Source organism: Canis lupus, chromosome 11 (assembly GCF_011100685.1).
Source record: "Canis lupus familiaris isolate Mischka breed German Shepherd chromosome 11, alternate assembly UU_Cfam_GSD_1.0, whole genome shotgun sequence".
NCBI classification, from domain to species: Eukaryota; Metazoa; Chordata; class Mammalia; order Carnivora; family Canidae; genus Canis; species Canis lupus.
The window spans coordinates 64,715,349-64,735,786 of record NC_049232.1 but is presented as its reverse complement, the minus strand read 5'-3'; the positions used below and the strand labels follow the sequence as shown (position 1 = coordinate 64,735,786).

General features: G+C 42.8%; 1 protein-coding gene across 10 annotated transcripts in view; it reads left to right on the top strand.

Annotated features, from left to right (window-relative positions):
• Nucleotides 1-20,438, top strand: part of EPB41L4B (erythrocyte membrane protein band 4.1 like 4B) — a 126,863-nt gene that overhangs the window by 69,523 nt on the left and 36,902 nt on the right. For 9 of the 10 annotated variants that reach the window (XR_005367134.1, XM_038553049.1, XM_038553052.1 and 6 more), the window contains exon 15: nucleotides 1,158-1,222. Coding sequence is in view for 9 of the 10 variants with exons in the window: in XM_038553049.1 (XP_038408977.1) it covers nucleotides 1,158-1,222 (65 nt within the window). In the remaining variant the exon portion in view is untranslated. Of the gene's footprint in view, nucleotides 1-1,157; nucleotides 1,223-3,111; nucleotides 4,791-20,438 lie in introns of those variants that run through there. The other variant, XM_038553053.1, reaches the window with a different exon arrangement.

The window sequence follows — 20,438 nt, the reverse complement described above, 5'->3', positions numbered from 1 at the left end:
GCTACGTAACCAAAACACTTGAAGCATTTCAGCTTTGGGCAAATCATCTAAAACTGGGTGCCTGCCCGTCTCCCTGAGAGAGGTCAGCTCTCAGGTTCTGCTCCTGAGATCTTTCCTCCAGATCCTTTTCCCTCTAGCATGTCCTTCTGGAGGCTGCACACTTAGCTTGCTGACAGGCATCTTTGAAGGAGAGAGGCCACTAGAATACAGAATAAGCAGGGAGGGGGAGGGCACCTTAGGTTCCTGAAAACCGAATGAACAGAATTACCGAGAATTTTCCACAGTACAGAACAGGTTTCTGCTTATTAACCAAAACAGCAGGGGAAGAAGCATTTGACAGAGTAACGGTGGCAGGACTATGGTGACTTAAAAGTCCGGAGGATCTGATGTGCCCCACAGAAAGTTCAGCTTTGAGAAGCCTCCTCCTCACCCCCCCACCCCAGCTTCTGGGGCCGCCGCCTTCTGCAGGCCAGGGGTGGATAGGCACCCCTGCTACCCGCCAGGCCCCCCTTGTCTTCACCTCTGGTCCTTCTGTGAGTCACCAGTCTGGGTCTGTTTTCCCATCTGTAAATGGACAAATTCTTCCTTCCGTTTGATTCAGGATAATAAATGCTCTGGGTGGTTTGGGGTTTTGTTTGTTTTTGGTGGCAACAGGGTGGGGGGTGAGGTTTGGTACCGGGTTTTGGATCACATTTTAGAAAATTGTTCTCACTGCTCAAACGAGAGAGAAAGGGATCGCCCACAGTCCTGTTGCCTTGGTTTTCCTGTCCAGTTCTCTTGGGTTTGCAGATGTCCCTGTTACGCACGGTTGTGGTCATTTTCAGCGATGACAAAAATCATTTCTGAACAAAGAAATTGCTTGTCATTCTCCCCACAACTTGGGTGTCTTCCGTCTGTTCCCTTGGGGGAGAGGAGTATTGCCTGTCCTGGGTGCTCTGGGGGACCCTTTCCGGGCAGATGCCTTCCCCTGCCCTCCAGCCTTTGTTATGGAGGAAACGTGATCATCCTGGGAAGCCACCTCCCAGCCAGGGGTTAGTGAGAGGTTTTCCATTCACATCTCTGGGCCCCTCAGCTGGATGCCAGTGAAAGAGAAAGTAAATGAAGACCATTGAAATCAAAAGGTCATGGAATAATCGAGTTTGGTCTTTCGTTTCTAGCCTCAGTACCATCCCAATATCCACCCCAGCCAGCCCCGGTGGCACCCTCACTCTCCAAATGTAAGGTAAGTGCTTGAGCTCACAGAGCTGTACTTTCTCGAAAGTTCTCCCTTCATCTGCAAAAACTCGAATTGGAGCTAGCTACAAATCGAAAGTCTGCATCAGAAGCAGCTGTTAAGAGTTGCCGTGTCATGGCAAGAGATTAATGATTTGCCAGGCAAAGGAAGCCAGTGATGAGTCTGGATTTGCCAGAGTTCTGCTTTTTGAAATAAAAATGAATTGGGTTTTGTTTTGTTTTTGTTTTTTTGTTTTTTGTTTTTTGTTTTTTTTTTTTTTAAGTCATTCTAACCTCAGATATTTTTGGTTTGGTTTTGTGTTAGAAATGTTACTTAAAATTTCTAAGTAACATTTTCCTGTCCCAAGAATCCAGTTACTAAAAATGTGCCTCAAGCTTGGGGATTTTTGTTATGGGTTTTTTTGAAAGGACTTTTTTCAGGGGTGGGGTGGGAGGGTTTGCTTTTTTGTGACAGTGGATCTTTTTTCTAAACCCGGGGGTCAGTAACCTTTCTCTGTCATGGGCCAGATCACTGGTATTTTCAGCTTTGTGGTCTCTGTCACAACTACCCAACTCTGCTGTTGTAGCTTGGAAGCAGCCAGAGACAACCCAGAAGCGAACAGGCCTGGCTGCGTCCCAATAAAACTTACGAAAACCAGGGTTGGGGGGGGGGTGAGTGGGCTCCAGCCTGGGGCTGTGTTTCCTCACCTCTGCCCTAACCCACCACGATCCTTTCCAAGTAAACTGGCACCTGCCTTGCTGGGTTTTTCATTAGGCTTGAGGGTGTTTTAATGCCAGCTTTGTAAAGGCAAACGTTCCTTTTCAGATTTGAATTTTAGATCAGTCTTAATTGGTGTTTATGTGTGAAGCTCTTTCTGTTGGTGAATTCACTTTGCATAAAGTTATTTCTTGGTGAGGTTGCTAGCCTTGCTGCTTGAGAAAGTACCGAACAGAATGATGAAAATAAATCCATGTGGAGCAAAAGGCAGATGAGAGCCATTCATTCTTGATAGTTCTTGCCACTTTTGTTGGGGGACCTTGGAGGGCAACAGTGCAATTTTATCAATAACACTTGATATTCGGGTCACTTTTTAAAGCTCGTCAGCCCAGCGGAGTCATAACTCTAAATGTTTCCGAATTGCAAAGATGGTTTATTTTTTGGACATAAGAAAACAGAAGAGATGTCTAGAAATGCTATTTTTATTAACCTTATTTTTACAAAATTTTATGCTTTTTAGTGCCTAGCTTGTCACATTAGTTTCCTTCTGAGGCAGGCCCTCGCCCAGCAGCTTGCAAAGGGAATTCTGTGGGAGGCCACAACACGGCTCCCCTCCTGGCAGGCGTTAGCCTCATTGGGGAGCTTGCTGATACAGACCCCCTGCCCCACCCACCCCAACCCTGCTGGATCAGTGTCTGGGGATAGGGCCCCGCGTTCTGTGCTTTATCAGGCTCTCCAGAGGTAGAGAAGCACTGCCTGAGAACCTACCCCAGGAAAAGAGAGCTCCATGGTCCAACACTCTTGGCAAACGCTGCCTGAGACCTTGACAGTGCCCATTAGCTTGGTCGCGGCCCTGAGAGGCACCTGCTAAAGGACCCCTATTCACCCGACTTTCCCCAGACTCACTTGATCACCAGGGTGCCCTTAGAGAACTGACAGTTGTATGGCTGCAGAGCCAGCTTCCCTCGACTTGGATGTTGAGAGCTAACCTGCATCTGGATTTTAAAAATACCTTTAGAAAATCCATTCGTTTTTGTTTGTAAGCCATCCTCATTCACGTGGCTCGTGGTTTCTCCTGCCCACCTTCCCCCCTTCCATCCCCCATGCTTGTGTTGTTTCACTCACATCTCTGAATTTTCTCCCATCCCTCCCGCTAACCATCCACTCTGCCAACAAAACAGGCCATGCTTTCAGGATGACAGGCCGCACTGGGAAACGTCAGCCAGTGGAGGTGACAGCCATTTCGATTATGTCCACGACCAGAACCAGAAGAACTTAGGAGGAATGCAAAGTATGGTGTATCGAGATAAACTCATGACCGCACTTTGAGAGACTGAAGCACCTTACCTCCATTCACCATCGTAGTATCATTACATCCCATGAGAAGTGTCTTGGCATCACAGAGATGTGTTTGCAAAGTGTCTTTAAGGAATAGTTCTGAAAGATGTTCCTGGCGTCCGTGTAAATATTAGCAAACAACCGCAATCACTAGTCATGATTTCCTGTTGACCGCAGTCTCAATAAAATGAAGGTAGTTAAAGGCTCAGGAATCATTTTAACATTCTGATTTTGAAAATTGGAGTAAAAGTCTGTTTATCGTATGGCTGTACGTGATATTTCTTTGTTATTTAATGAACGGGACTAACTAAAACCAGAAAAACGTAGGAAGATAGGTCTGCGTTGAGGACAAGACAATCCTGGGGTGAGGAAGAGGCTTCCGGGGCCCAGCCCCTGCCACTGCGAGATTGTGGACAAGCCTTTCTCCTCTGTTGGCCTCCTTTTCCCCCCATCCGAAAAGACTGGGTTGGACTGAGTGATCGCCAAACTCCTTCCAGCTCTACAAATCTGTGATCTGTGAAAAGTTAATATTTTAAGTCTGAGGATCTAACATTCAAGCAAAATCTCTCCTAGGAAAACTGCAAAATTCCCTCCTCTCACAGAGAGTTGCCCCTTTCAGAAACTGAATAAAGTATGTAACTGCTTAGGTGTGACATACATACAGGGAGGCTTTGAGTTTCCTGTCTTAAAGCAGTTTAGCCACTTTGAATCTTAGCAGTTTTACTAATCACAAATGCATAGCGTCCATTTTAATAGAATTTGCTGCTCAAGTACAAGAATAATTTTTTTAAATTATTGATTGGTGCTGCTAACTTGCATGATTTCAGAAGACATAATTATGAATACACACTGTCAGGATTTATAGAATTTGAGGCTTGGTTTTCACCCTGGACTTCATTCTTTTAAAAAGCAACATGCAATCCAAGATCCATTTGTGGCTCACATTAAAGTGTCTAGGATTTTAATGAAGTTGTGCCAAAGCATCCTATAGAATAGGATGGGATGGGTGTTGCGCAGTCATTTTGTAGTTCCAGCTAGCAATGTGTTGTCTCTTAGGGTAGATCTTGTACCGAAATATTTATTTCCCCCCACCTCAAGCCACAAATCAAACATTTTTTTTCCTCTTGATCGACTTGAGATATCTTTCATTAGTCTTTTTTGCGAAAACAATTCGTAAACGCCATTTTAACACGTGTAATTGTAAGTAGGCCCATTTTAAGCCTTTTTTTTAAAAAAATGTGTTGACATCTCTTGAGATATTTTATTGCTAAAATCTGGTCTATTTTTGGTTGCCACAAGAATCTGTCCAGAAGGAGGGACTCAGCTACACGCCCCGCACAGTGGAGTCAATCACCTACCAAACCCTCCCTGAGATATCTGTTTACAGGTGTATTCCGTTTTAGCAGCTGTTTTGATCCTCAGTGTCTGTGCTGCCTACAAATAAATGTGTTCAGAATCTTTTAATCTTATTGATACATTTTTACAAATGTGTTTCCAAGGAATAAAGATTATTCTGGCTTTTTTTGGACTCCATCTTCATTTTACATTGCGCAGAAGTATCATTGGTGGACGACATAGATAATGGGACAGGGAGCTTTTGGAAGTCTGAGGGTGAGCATTCAGTTAGGTGACCTAGAGCAAGTTCATCTGAGAATAAGGCTACTCTTGGGAAGAGTGGCTCAATAACGAGTGGATTCAGTTGTCTGCAACCAAGAAGTCTAACCAGGATGCATATTTATGACCTCCTGATTGTTAAATGACGTGTACACTTTTCATCCCTCAGCTTCATGGACCTCTGTCTGCTGCATCTGATGGTGGTGGTCGCTCACTCACAGCTTCTTGAAATTTGTTCCCTTGGTTTCTGTGATATCTGGTTCTCTAGCTCTTTGACTTTTTCTGGTCTTTGTAATAGCTTTTCCTTCTGTCTTCCTCTTAAATATTGGTGTTTTCCAGGGGTCCTTCCTCTGTCTACTGCCTTTCTCACTATCATAGTCAATGCTGGGTCTTCTCATGCTGGCACCATTTTAGGGCTGTTGACCGTGAAGTCATTATCACTAACCTAGACTATTCCTATCAGTTTTTAGACTGACATTTCAACCTGTATATCCCATGTCATATTCTAGCTCATGTCAGAAATCAAATTCTTTATCTTTTACTGGAGAAAAAAGAAGAGACTTCCGCCTGATTCTCTCTCCTCCACCTGCAAGAAGGATATATACACACACCGTCCATAGCTCTTCTGAAACCTGTTGCCACCCATATCCAGGCAGTCCCCAGGCAGGCCTGCTCAGCTTGTCAACCCCAACCTTACAGCAACATCCTCCCTCTGCCTCAGAGGTGCTCTTTCAGTTCTCCTTGACTCCAGGCTCCTGGTGAGCTCATTGTCCTCCCAGTCATTCTGATGCTCGACATCTAGCAGGGTTCTCCAGCACCCACAGGGTGAGGTCCAAGGCCTTCTCTATGGAATTCCTTTGCTGTCTGCTTCCGTTCTATTGCTGTAGCCTATATCGCCCCATTTCTTACCCTCCCATTTAAATTTCTACACCACCAAGCTGCTTGTCGTTCCTGGCATGCACCATATCCTGCTGTTGCTCCCATCTGTGCTTTGCAAATACTATTCCTTCTGCCGAGAACATTCTCACTCCTATCCTCTTCTGCCTAACTCCTGCTCACCCCTTATGCCTCCGCTCAGATGTGTTCTTTTCTCCAGGACTCCGACTACCCCCACCTCTGCAAACTAGGTTAGTTTCTATGTTCTGCTCTGTGCCTTCCCCTAAGCCCTGCTATATCAACGTTGCATTCACTACTTTACATTAAAACTTCTTCTTTTGTTCATCTCATCCTGGAGCCTGCACACTCCTTAGGCAGGAGCTTTGTATTGTATTTGCTTTTGTTCCCCATGCCCAACAGAGAGCATGTGCTCAATGAAAGTCTGTTCAGCAAATGATTTATTCCACAGTCATTCTAACAGAGATGTCTAACCAGATAACAGGCAGCACGTGGTCTCTGAGCTGGTCCGAAGGTATCTGAACAGCCGTACCTAGTCCAGGGCGTCACGTTTTGAGTAGGACATTGGCCATCAGCTGTGTTCTGGCTTCAGCTTCATCATCTGAATATTCCCCAGTGTGTCTGCGGTGTTCCCATTCGAAGCATCGATCTAATGATGAGCCTTGTTACTACAGGGCAGATGATACTGGAGATGATACTAGAAACCCTGGTAGGTCGACATGGATCCGTGCTAACGTGCAGGGACTGTTAGCCAGATGTGTGTTTCCAGCACTACATGTGGCACTTCACTTGATCTCGGCCACTCTGTGTTGGAGGGGCTGTCCTCTTTTCTCACATTTGGAAGCTCAGGCTTTGGGTTTAACCAAGTAGCTTACGTGTTATCACATGTGCAGTTCTGACTCCCAGCCCGTGTTCCCAGCCGTGTGCTCTAATGCTTCTCACTGATGACCATCTCGCCATTGGGACCCTGTCGATCTATAGATCTCCATGAGACTATTACTAGATGAACTTAAAGAGTTCACTACCCCAAAATCCGGTTACCAACTGGAAAGCCACTCACCACCACCAGCATCCATATGCCTGTACATCAGTGGTCTTGTCACCTTGTCCATCATCATCACCAGTGAGCTAATAACCCTGTTCCTCCCCTCCCCACACCCTTCCCAGGGGCCTAATTACCCCTACTCACCCCCTCCTGCTGCAGTCTAGAACCTGCATTCATTCAGCAAACTCCTTTTAAAAGGAGCAGAGATTGAGCATTATTTTCTTAGTGAACCACTCATTTGTGGTCATCCACTGCTTCCTTTCCCAGAGCTCACAAACTAGTCGTTTCTTCAGAAGTAATTACCTGCCTGCACAACCAAACTCGGGACTCCGTAATTAACAGATTTAGCTTTTGCATTTTTGAAACTTGGGTACTTACCTGTCTTGTATCCTCTCTTATTTTTCTGAGATTCCCTCAGAATTCCTAACAGTGAATTGACAGTGTTGTCAGATTGATGTAATTCATATGGACTGAAAGATTTGAAATCATGCCAGGCAATTATCTTGGCCTTCAAAAACCTCTTGCCTATTTCATTTCTTGGTTTGCCATTTCCACTGAAAATGGTTCTTAACTGTGAAGATGAAGGAACAAGGACAGTGAGGGAGTGCTGGTTTTTTTTTTTTTTTTTTTCTTGCCTGTTAATATGGCATCATCCTTCCAGGTCAGTGACTCCAGCCTCCTGGGTCCTGGTCTGAACACAACTAATAATAGATCCTTTTTGTTGCCCTTGACTTTCCAGCTTTTAACTAGTCCTTTAAGATCCGAGCTCATCAAAGAACTCCCTGAGCAGCTATATTGATCCTTTGGATCAATATTCCCCAAACTTGGCTCTAAGTCAATTCCCTGACTGAATCTTCCAAAAGGACCAGGTAAATACCCTAAGTAGGCTTAAGGATGATTTGCCTCTGCCATTTCTCTGTAGGAGGCAACCGACAAATGCTGAGGCAAGGCATAATGGGGCAAAGAGAGGGAAAATGTGAGCGGCTGTTAAGGAAAGAATCCCTTTGCACAAGAAAAGTAGCACATTTTTAAGAAGCCCTATGGGTATCTAAAAGGTGAAACTAATGGGAAATTGACATTCAGCTGAGCCTCAGCAAAAGAAATCTTAAATAATTCTGCAAATTGGATAACTTCCTCAAAATTAGGGAGCCAAAGAATTGCTTGGACAGCTTATTAAAAATGGAAATTGCTAGGCTCTATTTTAAGTGGTTGGTGGTGAGATCGAAGGAAGCTTCATTTGAAGTCTCCAGGCGAGCCCACAATGGCCAGGTGTAGGACCTCCCTTTGGAAAGGCACAGCTTCCTACCTGGTTGGCCCTTCTACTGTGGTTCAATTTTAACTCTTCATTTAGAGCCCAACTCTTTTTTTTTTTTTTTTTAAGTAGGCATGATACCAAAAAGTAAATGGATACATCATAATAAGTACCTAGATACATCTACTCAGCATAGCTTTGCACTTGTGTAGGTTCATAGTGAAGCAGAAGAATACAAAAATTCTAAAGTATCTTTATATGGCTTTAATTTCAACATGAGCACCCTCCCCTAAGTCTGTCAGACGGAGTCTGTCATGGTTTTGCTTTCCTCACGCCAGAAGCAAGGGACTAGAGAATTGCATCCACTGGAGAAGATGACATGGACATAGCAGTGTAAGGACCCATGCTAACATTAGAACTCATCGTGGGGAAGACGCAGAAGTTTGCAGAAGCAAAATGGCAGGATGTTGCTCATTGATGAGAGACCGACTACGGGTCCACTGTGGAGTGGTGATTTTGTTGAGGGCAAGAGCCCTACAGTTCTCATGAGGTGAAATGTGAATGCTCTAGAACTTGCATGGTTTGAAACCCAACTGTGCCATTCACCAGCCATGTGTCCTTTGTCCAGTTTCTTCTCTATGCCTTATTTTCTTCATCCCCAAATGGAATTAAAGGACATTATGTATGCAAGGTGCTTAGCACAATGTTTGAGGCTAGCTGGTCGCGGTTTTTGGTAGTATTTGAGAGGTAAGGCCTTAGCATGAGAGACAGGTCAAAGAAATTCAGAGTCTTGTTCGAGGAATGGGCTATGTTAAAGGTTGCTGGCTTGAGATGTATGGTCTAAGTTTAGCAATGGAAAGGGGTGTTTGGCCCGAAGAGAAAGATCAGATGGAAGAGGGTTAGCGCAATATGTAAAGACTCATCTCTGAAACTCTTAACGAGTGAAGAGCAGAAACACAGCGGGGATCTTTTGAGATGAGATGAAAAGAAATAAAGATGATATTTCTGTCTGAGAGTCCTCGAGAATAACCGTCCAGGCGGAACGTGGACAATGCTTTCCCATCTGTAGACGGCCGACCTGGTGGAAGGAGGAACTGGTGAAACCACTGAGGATTCATTCTGCGGGTACAATGGGACCCACGAGTTAGGAGAATGGAAACCGCATCTGCTCAGCTCCCAATTTGTCTAGCTCAGGATTTCATCTTACACAAACCAGAGGAGGCTTTTTAACAATTAGGAGATTAAATAGAAAGTCAGCAATAAAGGGAACTGCTGCGCTTTTTGACTTATTTTAGTAGGTAATACCAATGGTCAGAATTCAAACAAAAATATCTAAGTTACTTTTCCTTTCCACCTTTGTATTTATTTTTATTTATTTTTATTCATGAGAGACACAGAGAGAGAGAGAGAGAGAGGCAGAGACACAGGCAGAGGGAGAAGCAGGCCCCATGCAGGGAGCCTGATGTGGGACTCAATCCTGGGACTCCAGGATAACACCATGGGTCAAAGTCAGATGCTCAACCACTGAGCCACCCAGGCGTCCCTCCTTTCCACCTTCTTTTTTTTTTTTTTTTAAAGATTTTATTTATTTATTCATGAGAATAGACAGAGAGGAGAGAGAGAGAGAGAGAGAGGCAGAGACACAGGCAAAGGGAGAAGCAGGCTCCATGCAGGGAGCCCGACGTGGGACTCGATCCCAGGTCTCCAGATCACACCCCGAGCTGCAGGCGACGCTAAACTGCTGAGCCACCGGGGCTGCCCCTCCTTTCCACCTTCTTATTCCCTAGATGCTTAGTTCTCCCCAGAGGCAAACGTTAGCATCTCATTGTGTCAATCTAGGGCTAGTCCACCTATAGACAAGCACTGTACGTATTTAACCAATCAATACTGATGACCATTTAGGCTGCCCCGAATCTCTAAAATTACAGTTTTTTTCTGCTACCCTCATACATTCCGTTGATGTACTTGAGTAAATCTATCTGTAGATAAACTCCCTGGGGGTAGGGGCACTGGCTGAAAAGGTACGTTCATATTTCATTTGGACTTTGCCTAACAGTTTCCCTCCCAAGTTATCCTACCCAATTACACTCTCTCCCAAGCCCCCCACCCGACCAGCGATTTGACAGGGCCTCTCATCCCACAGGGAGCAAGCTCACAGCCTTAACTAATTATTTTAAACCTTTGTTAGTCCGATGAGTAAAAATTAGAATTTCCATTTTAATTGTATTTCTCAATAAGCAAGTTTGCGTACCCTTTCATCTTTTTTGAACACCATTTGTTCTTTGTTTTCTCCGAACCGTCTGGAACCTCTGCTCTTGTGCCGTGCTCTTTAATAAAGACCAGACTGATGAAGTAAAATTAATCATGTCAGCATAGTCTTTTTAATAGTGGAGAAAGGGAAGGATGGGAAGAGTTGATATTTACCAGACGGGTTTTGAAAGCAGACTTCCAGAAGCTCAGGTAACAGTCAGCATGATACGATGCCCTGGAGATCAGAAAAAAAGAATATGGACAGCATACAAATAGCCAGAACGTGATTTCTCACATCCATATTTCCTTTCTTTTTTTGGGAGTTTGTTGAGAACTTTCCACTGCAACTTCGTAAATACCCACTCAGACCTTGTGAATGTCCCTGGTGCATTGGCCAGGGAAGGAAGGATTTACCCTTAATCACAATTAAAGTTCTAATTTATCAGGTCTAAAATCCCACTGTATTCCAAGACTTGCCAGCGGTTATGTTGGAGGAAAGGCTGCAGAATTTAAAACAAAACTGCTGTCGTCCAGGCAATTCACTTAATAGGGTTAGAATAATTAGAGGAACATCCCCGTAGGCTCGTGTTGTAAGAAAGCCACAGAACCTGCCTAATCATCCCCTACTGAATTGTGAATGGCTTAAACATCCACTTTCTGCAGCTGAAACCTCAAAAGCAAGAGGTGTTGCTATGCTAACAGCTCCACCAGCTTCGTTCCGAGGCTGAATAATGGATGCTGTATCTATATTCAAGGCAATTAAACGAGCCCTTAAAATTAGGTCCAGTGTATAGCTTCAGAGGCCAACTAAGGATGTTTATGATAGAAGCTTCTTGAAAACCTACAAGAATTGCGGGACAGAGAAAGGATCATTTGAGGAGATTTTCAAACACAAAAACCAAAATAGATTAGTCCTCATCTGTATCACCTCAAGAACACATACCCAGTGTTCAGCTCCAGCTCCTGCTCACACTGGTATCTTGTGCAATTAGAATGTCTAAAACCTGCCCTTAACAGAGCATGCATTTTATTCATCTAACTCGAACTTCATCCTGGAATGAATAATAGTTTAATTTCATTCATTCTGGTGAGTTGGATGATGTCTGCAGAGTGGAAAAATAACACTCTCAGCTCATGCCCAAGTCTGCTATGGCTCTTTTGAAGTGCAAAGACTGGCTCCTTAGACATTATTCTGCACAACTAGTAGCTGCACATTTGTGGCAATGATTATTTTGTCTTGCTGCTCCTTGAGGCTTCCCATATGATACTGTTTGGAGATGCATTTACGGCAGTAGCTAGGGGCCAGTCGGTTAATGCCATTATCCACCTGAAAAAAAAAAAATCTTCATTTAAATCAAAAAGTGGGCACTGGAATGCAGAAATGAGAGACAAAAAAAATCTGTAAGAAACCAAGAAGGGAAAGCACTGTTAGGTTTATTACAAGTGAATGCTGTAAAAGAAAACAACTATATTTGTGTCAGTATTTTTTTTAAGGCAGGAAAGAGATTGAATAAACTCTTAGTCATGAGCCTCTGTGCAGAAACGAACTCATGAAATATTTATTCTTTGGGCTCAGATCCTGAAACTGATCCGGAATTGCTAAAATCCTAGATTTCACCACGAAGTTTCTGGAGCCCTTCCTCACAGCTTCTCCGTGCCTCAATCAGAGAGACATTATAAACTTAGTAAGAAAAACATTAGGCTAAAATGGATTTTCTAGCAGAAGATCATCAAGGACTGCTTACCCATTTTTACAGCCGTTCCCTGAGACCACGTGATGCCAGTTTCGCCAAAGGAAAATTCTAGATTCAAAGACGGGGGCACGTATCCTGCTCTATCTCACCACGAAAGCTGAAGAGGCTCTCGTCGCTCCTTAAGATGTGGCATATTGTACAGTTTTACAGAGGCTGTCTAATGTTAGGAACAACCGGGGAGCTCCTGACCAAAGTGAAGCTTTTATGAATAGACACTTGATAAATTACCTAAGGAGAATAATTCAAATTTAATGCACTACAACATTTGTTCAACAAATATTTACTGTGCGTTCCACGCCGTGCCAAGTACAATAATAGGCACTAGGAATTGATGCTGAAGGAGATGCTGCCTTTGGCTGTAGGCAGTTAATAAACTCATCAGAAGGACAGCTACCAGTCTTATGGATTCAGACATTACCTGTGCTAACACTAGAATTAGTTCCAGGTTGATTGCTTGGAAGATGTCTTGAAAGAAATACAAATTGAGAAAATTTCCATCTGCCAATGAGTCTATATAAAGGAATCTAAACCACGAAAAAAAATATAATTTTTGACCTTTTCAGATAAGGGGAAAATGAGATCGGTTGATCTCTGCTCTCTCTCTCTCTCTTTTAAAATAAAACCACTACATTATTGTAAGAAATCATCCTTGATTAACAGACTTAACATTCATAACGTGTCACATTTCTAAGATGTTTGATAACAGTTTTCTTCTCGAACCCATTATGAAAAAGGTACAGTTTTTCAAATATGCTCTACTTACAGCCAAATGGTATGCTTACCCTGAATTTAATAAGAACTTGTAGCAATATGTTAGTCTAATGACCCACTCTGTTCAGTCTCTACTAAATTAAAATGGAAGTAAGTGACAGGTATCCTGGAAACCATGATGAGCAAATGCACCTTCTCTCATCTCTCGGTCAGACAAGGCACAAATCAAGTTATTTCATTGAGCTGTAGTTCCTGGCATATAAATACTTAATAAATGTTTGTCCAAAAATGCAGTGTCTGGGGCCCAGATCAGTGAAATGAGCTACCTGAGGTCACGTGGCTAAGCGGTAGCAAAACCAAAACTAAATGCCCTCCAGGTTTCAAATCCCAGTTCTGCCATTTACTAGCTGTGTGACTTTGAGAAAGTTAATTAATGTCTCTGCTACCATTTCCTTACCTGTAAAATAAGGATAATAATAATTATCCCTTCTTCAGATGGCTGTTAGAGGATTAAATAAGTGAATAGATGGCACAGTGCTGGGCAACCAAAAATGTTAGCATTTGAGTTTTTTCCTCGGTGAGTATTTAGAGAGCATGATTAATGCACCAGTGTTCCGCCAGGAAGTATGATTCTGGCGGACACCATCTGCTGTAAAAACATGGTAATTGAGGAGATTCTGCTAAGAGCCCCAACTGGAGAGCCACAGTTCAGGCTAATGGACAGCATGTGGACTAGTGGAACCTTTTTCTTGTCCTAAGCACACATAGAAAATGACATATTTGTATAGCACATTGGGGTAAGCAGACAAGGCTGCTTGAGCTGCAACCCATCCAGAGTCCATCAGATGGGAAGCTCTGCTGAGATATCTGTCGATACCTCCCTGATGCTTTAGCTCCAATTAGGAATGTGGAATTGTCCCTAGTTAGGCTAAAAGTGAAACAGGGGTCAGTTTGCCCAACCAGGTTCCTCTAGAAGGTGTTCAGAGCATCGACGTGCTGTGTAGGCTCCAGAGAAGCTGTTCCTGCCCCCCGGGAACCCTGCTGTGGAGCTAAGGCCAGTGCCATGAGCAGTAAAAGAGTACCTCTGAGTCCACAATAAGTGCAGTGAGCAATCTAGACGTGATGCCGGAGGACACTGGATAGAGGATATTCACTGTGTTTTCCTAGGAGAGCCTTTAAGCTGGCACAAAACCTATGGGGGATTTTTTTGGCCATCCAGACATTGGCATTTCATTAAAAGCAAAACATCTGTTGATTTCTTGGCCTACCTGCCTGATTGCTTCATTGTTTGGAAGGTAGAAGAAACACTGCCAGTCTAACCGTTATTAATTCTGGTCAGCAAGGGAGACTAGCTTGAAAATGTGTAAGTGGCAAGATCCTGGGGGAAAAAAATGACTCATGTCTTGAAATCGTTCATACAAAGTAAGTGGAACTCAGGGTTTAATCCTTCATGTCACAGAGAAAATAGGTCTGAAAGGGAATATTTTTCATGTGGACTATGAATATATCCTAGATCATCTGAAAGAGAAAGGCATTTAGGGATCCACAGCTTAAAACACTATTTTATATAGATGGAGGGTGGAACATATTAAAAAAAAAAAGGGGGGGGTATAGACCATTTTGTTTTTTATATATAGACCGTTTTTTAAAAGGACTTTAAAGTTTTGTAGATGTATGGTTTAGTTGGAGCAAAAAGATGAATAATCTAATGACAGCCATTCTATTTTTTCATAAGATTTTATTTTGGAGTGATCTGTGATAGCCATTCCTGAGAATAGTATAGGAGATTAACGAATAGAATGAGCACTACTCAACTTCTGTTTTACTTTTCTCCTTTCCGATAAGGCAACCACGCAAAATACTAACTGCCAAGGGTGAAAAAGAACAAAGAGAAGGAAACTGAAGTCCAAGATGAGAGAATAGTCGGGAACTACTTTGCTGTTTTGTAATTAGTTTAAGCCTGCGGGCTTAGAAAAATGGCCATGAGGAATAATGAGAGAATTTGCATATGTCATTGCTAAGTCAGCATCACTATGCTTTGAAAAACTATGGAATCTCAGGGAAATGCCAGAACAGACAGGGAAATGTCATACAGTTTCTTGAAAAATGAATTTTAAAAACTGGACTGATAATCTTGATGGTGATATTGAAAATCTTTTTTAAGCACTTACTTAAGGAAATAGTGTTCACTGAGTATAGCATGGATTTGCTCGAATAAATGGTGCTAACGTTTCCAGGTTCTTAGTAGGCTAAGAGCAAAAGGACTGTCTCTAATCTGATGAGGTAGAATTTTTCAGAAACAAAACTTTAATGTTGAAACATTAGATAATTTACAAACCACAAAAATAAGGACTATTAATATTCAACATCATTCTGGAGGCCTTACCAATGCAATAAGCCAAGAAAACAAAATAAGCAATAAATGCCAGAAAAGAAGAAGTAAAATGTATGTGATTATCTAAAATACAAACGAGATACAGTTAATAAAAGAGTTTAGCAAAGTGGCCAGAAGCAGAAATATCCTACTCAATGATTTTGTGTATCTAGTGGTATGGAATTAGAGAAAAGATAGTAATACGTGAAATCTTATTTTCAATTGTGACAAAACTGAAGTATACCTAGGAATTAAATTAATATATGTTGCTTACCTTTATGGAAAAGTCAAAAATTCTAACTGAAGGACATTTAAAAAGATCCGAGTAAATGGTGAAAAATACTCTATTCCTTATGAATACCCTTTCTCAAATCCAAATCAGAATTCCAATGGGATTTTTTGGTGGTAGCTTGAGTTGTAAAATAATCTGAAAGAATAAGCGCATAATAATAGTCAAGAAAAAAATGATATGGGTAGGGGAACAGGATTTGTCCTATCCGATATTTTAAAATATATATTAAAACAGAAGTAATTAAGACAATTTAGTGCTGGTCAAGTTATAGATAAATAGATCAATACAAATAGGAAAGATTTAGAAACAGCCATAAATACATGTCCAGTATTTTCACCATAAGCATCTCTACCACAAGCATTTTCGCTGCAAACATTTTCTCTGCATAACTACTTGGCTGTAAGGTAATTTTGCCCTAAAAGATAAAAATCATGAAAAATAAAAGAAGGGCATTCCTTTATTTTTTTTTTAAAGATTTTATTTATTTATTCACGAGAGACAGAGAAGCAGAGAGAGAAGCAGGCTCCATGCAGGGAGCCCAACGCGGGATTCAATCCCAGGTCTCAAGGATCATGCCGTGGGCCCAAGGCAGGTGCCAAACCGCTAAGCCACCCGGGCTGCCCCAAGGACATTCCTTTAAAAGGACATAATAAGGGCAGCCCGGGTGGCTCAGTGATTTAGCACTGCCTTCAGCCCAGGGCCTGATCCTGGAGACCCAGGATTGAGTCCCACATCAGGCTCCCTGCATGGAGCCTGCTTCTCCCTCTACCTGTGTCTCTCATGAATAAATAAAATCTTAAAAAAAAAATAAAAGGACATAATGAAACATGTGAAATTGATAAAGTTTCAAAGACTTCAATGCAAAATATAAAATATTTGAACACATCAAAAACATATAGCATAGAGTCGTGGCAACCCTGCACAAATAACCGCTTTATTTGGTAGGTTGTACCTAAGTGCTTGTCTTCAAAGTCTTCTGTTCATAGTATTATATGTATTTTGGATGGGGGGGGCTTAATGATCCATCTCCTCGTTTGGCATTGCCCTAAGATTGGCATTGCCCCATCTTAGTTTTGTCACTAAGATTTCTTCTTTCATTAACAGAGGCATCAGTTTCCAAGTGCTAGGATACATATTTACAGCTGGGCTGTGTATTGTTTCCTGAAAGCCTTCCACACTGTTGTTTGTTCTTAGCATATTGTCCCGTGACTGCTGCTAGATGTTCCAAAGTTCTATGGGAGAAGAACTGCTAATGCTATAACGCGTTCGCACTGAGCTTTGTTACCATTGCAACTGACGTGTCGTTTTCTATCACAGTATACAGTGTGCAGTCTGGCTTTACACTCTTATTTCACACTTCCAGTAAAGTTTTTATCACCGTATTTTCTATCAAGCTGACATCCGTAGTTATCGTCCACTAAATTAAGACCACCCCATCTACTCATTGCCCTATGGACCATTATGAGGGCTGGCTAAGATTTACAGGCTATAAAAATGGGAACTTTGCCAATGGAGCAATGAAACCAGACTGTCAGCCAGTTATTGTATATTTTACGGCAGAATTCTCTTACAGCCGATGAGATATGCAGTGGAAATGGGGTGGAAGTGTTTGTAGCAGAGGTGTGTATGGCAAAGGTTATTTACGGAAAAACTACCCAGAACAAAGTAAGGATATTGTGTGTCAGTCATGGGCAATCAGGAAAACTGAAACCACAGGAGGCATTTCTTACAGAGGGAGCTTCATACGGGGAATTGGTTACACAAGGGATGAAGAACTAGGAAGCTAAATTGGCCAGTGAGGCAACACTAGAACTAGAGCAAGAGGGACAAGGGGACAGAGAGGGAGGTAGCAGTGCTCCAGCCATAGGGAACTCACAGCAACTGCTAGAAACATCACCTGAGGCAGAAAGAGGGAAGCAATACCTTGGCTTACCCCTTTTTCCCACCTTCCAGTCTGCCAGTGCCTCCCACTGGCCAAGCCTACATAAAAGCCAGAGGGCAGGGAGCCTGAGAAATGTATTTCCTTGGAAACACAGCAGGTGAGGGCAGAGCAGAGCAGGGATCTGAGCACACAGGGAAAGTGAGAGGCACCTGCAGAAGATGGCATTTTAAGTTAGTGGGACAAAGATGAATTATTCCTTTGCTGATGTTGGGACAACTGGGTCATTTCAGGGGAAAAAAAATGAGAACTTTCCCTTAAAACATGCACAGAGATTCTTTTTCCCTGTTGGCTCTTCCCTGGGCTACATTAGGTGCCCCTCCTCACTTAACCCTCATCAAAGCACCTGTCACACGCCTTGGACTTGTTACCCAGCAGAGAGCTCCTTGAGGGCAAGGACAGCCTTTTGCTTGTCTCTTCACTCTTGTGCCCAACGCAGTGCTGGGCACAAGAGTTAGCCCTTAAATATTTATTGGATACATTGATATTTAATTTTATTTTCAACCTAACCAGTATTAGTTGAACACCTGCTGTGTGCTTAGCACAGCAGAGGATATGAAAACATATGACATAACAGTCTCTGTTCCTACTGTGTCGTTGGGAAGGCAAGATGTGTACACAAGGATGTCTCAGGCAGTGAAGTTCTGAGGAGGTCTCAGGATTTTCCCGATGAGTGCATTCGCTGCCTTAAATAGAAGCCAAGACAGATGGGAAGACGTAGCAGATGGGCAGCAAGCAGAGAGGCAGTAGTCCTGGATTGTGTCCCAGGCTCAGCCAGTTGCCCACGGTATGACCCGGTCACCTCATTCCCCCAGCAGGCCCCATTTCCTCATCTGCAAAATAAAAGGGTTGGACTGGGGCAGTGCTTCTCAGCCCTGGCTGCCCCCTCGATGATGATTGTGTAACTGGTCCGGGGTAGGGGCTAGACATTGATATTTTTCAAAATCTTCTCTGGCGACTTTTAAAAATCAATTTTATAAAGATAGAAGCTAGTATCATACAATTCGCCAATTTAAATTGTACAGTTCAGTGGTTTTCAGCATTTCCACGAAGTTGTACAACCATCACTAAAATCTAATTCTAGAACTTTTCCACCTCTCCTAAAGAGACCCTGTATCATTAGCAGTCACTTCCTGTCCCTCCCCTCCATCCTCCCCAGGCCTAGGTAACCACTAATCTACTTTCTATCTCTATGGTTTTGCCTATTCTGAACATTTCTTACAAATGGAATCCTCAGCATGATGTTTTTCAAGGTCCCTTTACATCATAGCATGGATCAGTGTTTCATTCCATTTTACGACTGAATAATATTTCATCATATGGCTGTGCCGCATGTTATCTGTTCAGCGGTTGATGGACATTTGGGTTGTTTCTACCTTTTGGCCACTATGATTAATGCTGCTATGAATATTCATGGACAGGCTTTTGCATGGACATGTTTTCATTGCTCTTGAGTATATACCTAGGAGTAGAATTGTTGGGTCATGTGGTAACTCTCTGTTTAACCATTTTGAGGAACTTTCAGGTGTTTTCCCAAAGCAGCTGTACTGAATGTACTGAATGTACTTTTGCATTCCCACCAGCAGTGTGTGGGAGTTCCCCTGGTGATTTTAATATTCACATAAAACTGACAGATAGAGGGTCTCCATTTTTATAATTCTGTGATTTCTTATCCAGGATTTGATCCCCAGAATTTGGCTGAGCTATTGAGTATATGGTACAATTGGCTTCAAGAGCACCCTCTTCATCCCTGGCCTTATTTTTGAGAGAAAGCCCTGTGAGTTCTGTGTTCCAGCTCCGGACCCTGCCCTGGTCACAGTTCTGGCAGTGGATTCTGGAGGATTATTCTGGAAAATTATACCATTATTATACTAATTGTAATATTTAGTAAATAATGGGACAGTAATATTATTAATATTATTATAGTAATACTATAATACCATAACAATGAATATGTTACTGATATTATAATAATATTATTAATATTTTAAATAATTATCCCATTACTCAGTATGCAACGCATTTTGATTGAGCATGCTGGGGTCCCAGGGTCTCTCTCCCGGTCCTGGGCACACAGGTAGCCCTCTTCTTCCGCCCCAGATTTCTTCTTAACTGCCAGCCCATGGAAGCAGAGGTGGAAGCCTACATACCCCTCTTCCATCACCCTCTGAGGAATCAGGACTTGTGACCTTCTTTCCAGAATGCCAGAAGCCTCATGAACCTCAGTCTCTGTTGACAACGAGCATGGAGTTGGTCTCATTTCCTGAACTTTAACCAGTGGTTCGCCCCAAGGCTCTGGGGCTGCTGAGTGCTGCTGGACCCTCTGGGTGGGCTTGACCTTCTCTGGGGTCCCTGCAAATAGGGCAGATACAATTCTCATGGATGCCATTTACATCATAGACGATGTGAACTGCACCTCTTTAGAGTCCATGAGGCTATGAGCAGTGGTTTCTTTAACAGACCCACAACTCCATAAAAATCCATGAACTAAGATCTCCGGGATGGTGGTCCTTCACGTGAATGAGCTGAGGGAGCTCCCAGGTCATCCCCCTCCTGCTTAGAAACCTTTGCTCGCCTAGACACCCTTACCCTGACAAGATTCAAGCAGCTTCTCTGACCCCTTATTTCTCTTCCCATTTGTCTTGCTCCGTCTTCCCCATAAGTAGCTGTGAAAGGAAAATCACACATGCATATTTCATTTGACTTGTTATTAAATGCAATTTATCACTCCCTGCATATATATTTATTTCCCTGTTTAACTTTTCACTCTGGGTTTCCTTGAAATAAAAAATCACACACTCGTAACTTGGAAAGACAAGTACATGATACCACTACTGTAGCCCAAGTCCATGGCAAACATCACTAATCAATCACAGCCCTCTCTCCTCCTGAGCTGGGCACAACCTCAGAATCCTTCTCAATCTTACTTTCCAAGCAAAGGGTGAGAATCACTTGGAGCTGGCATGGGAGATGGTGACTATTTGCCATTCCTCAGAAGGTCTTACTGAAAGCTTTCCAACTCCACCTCCAGCCCTAAATGTGCAC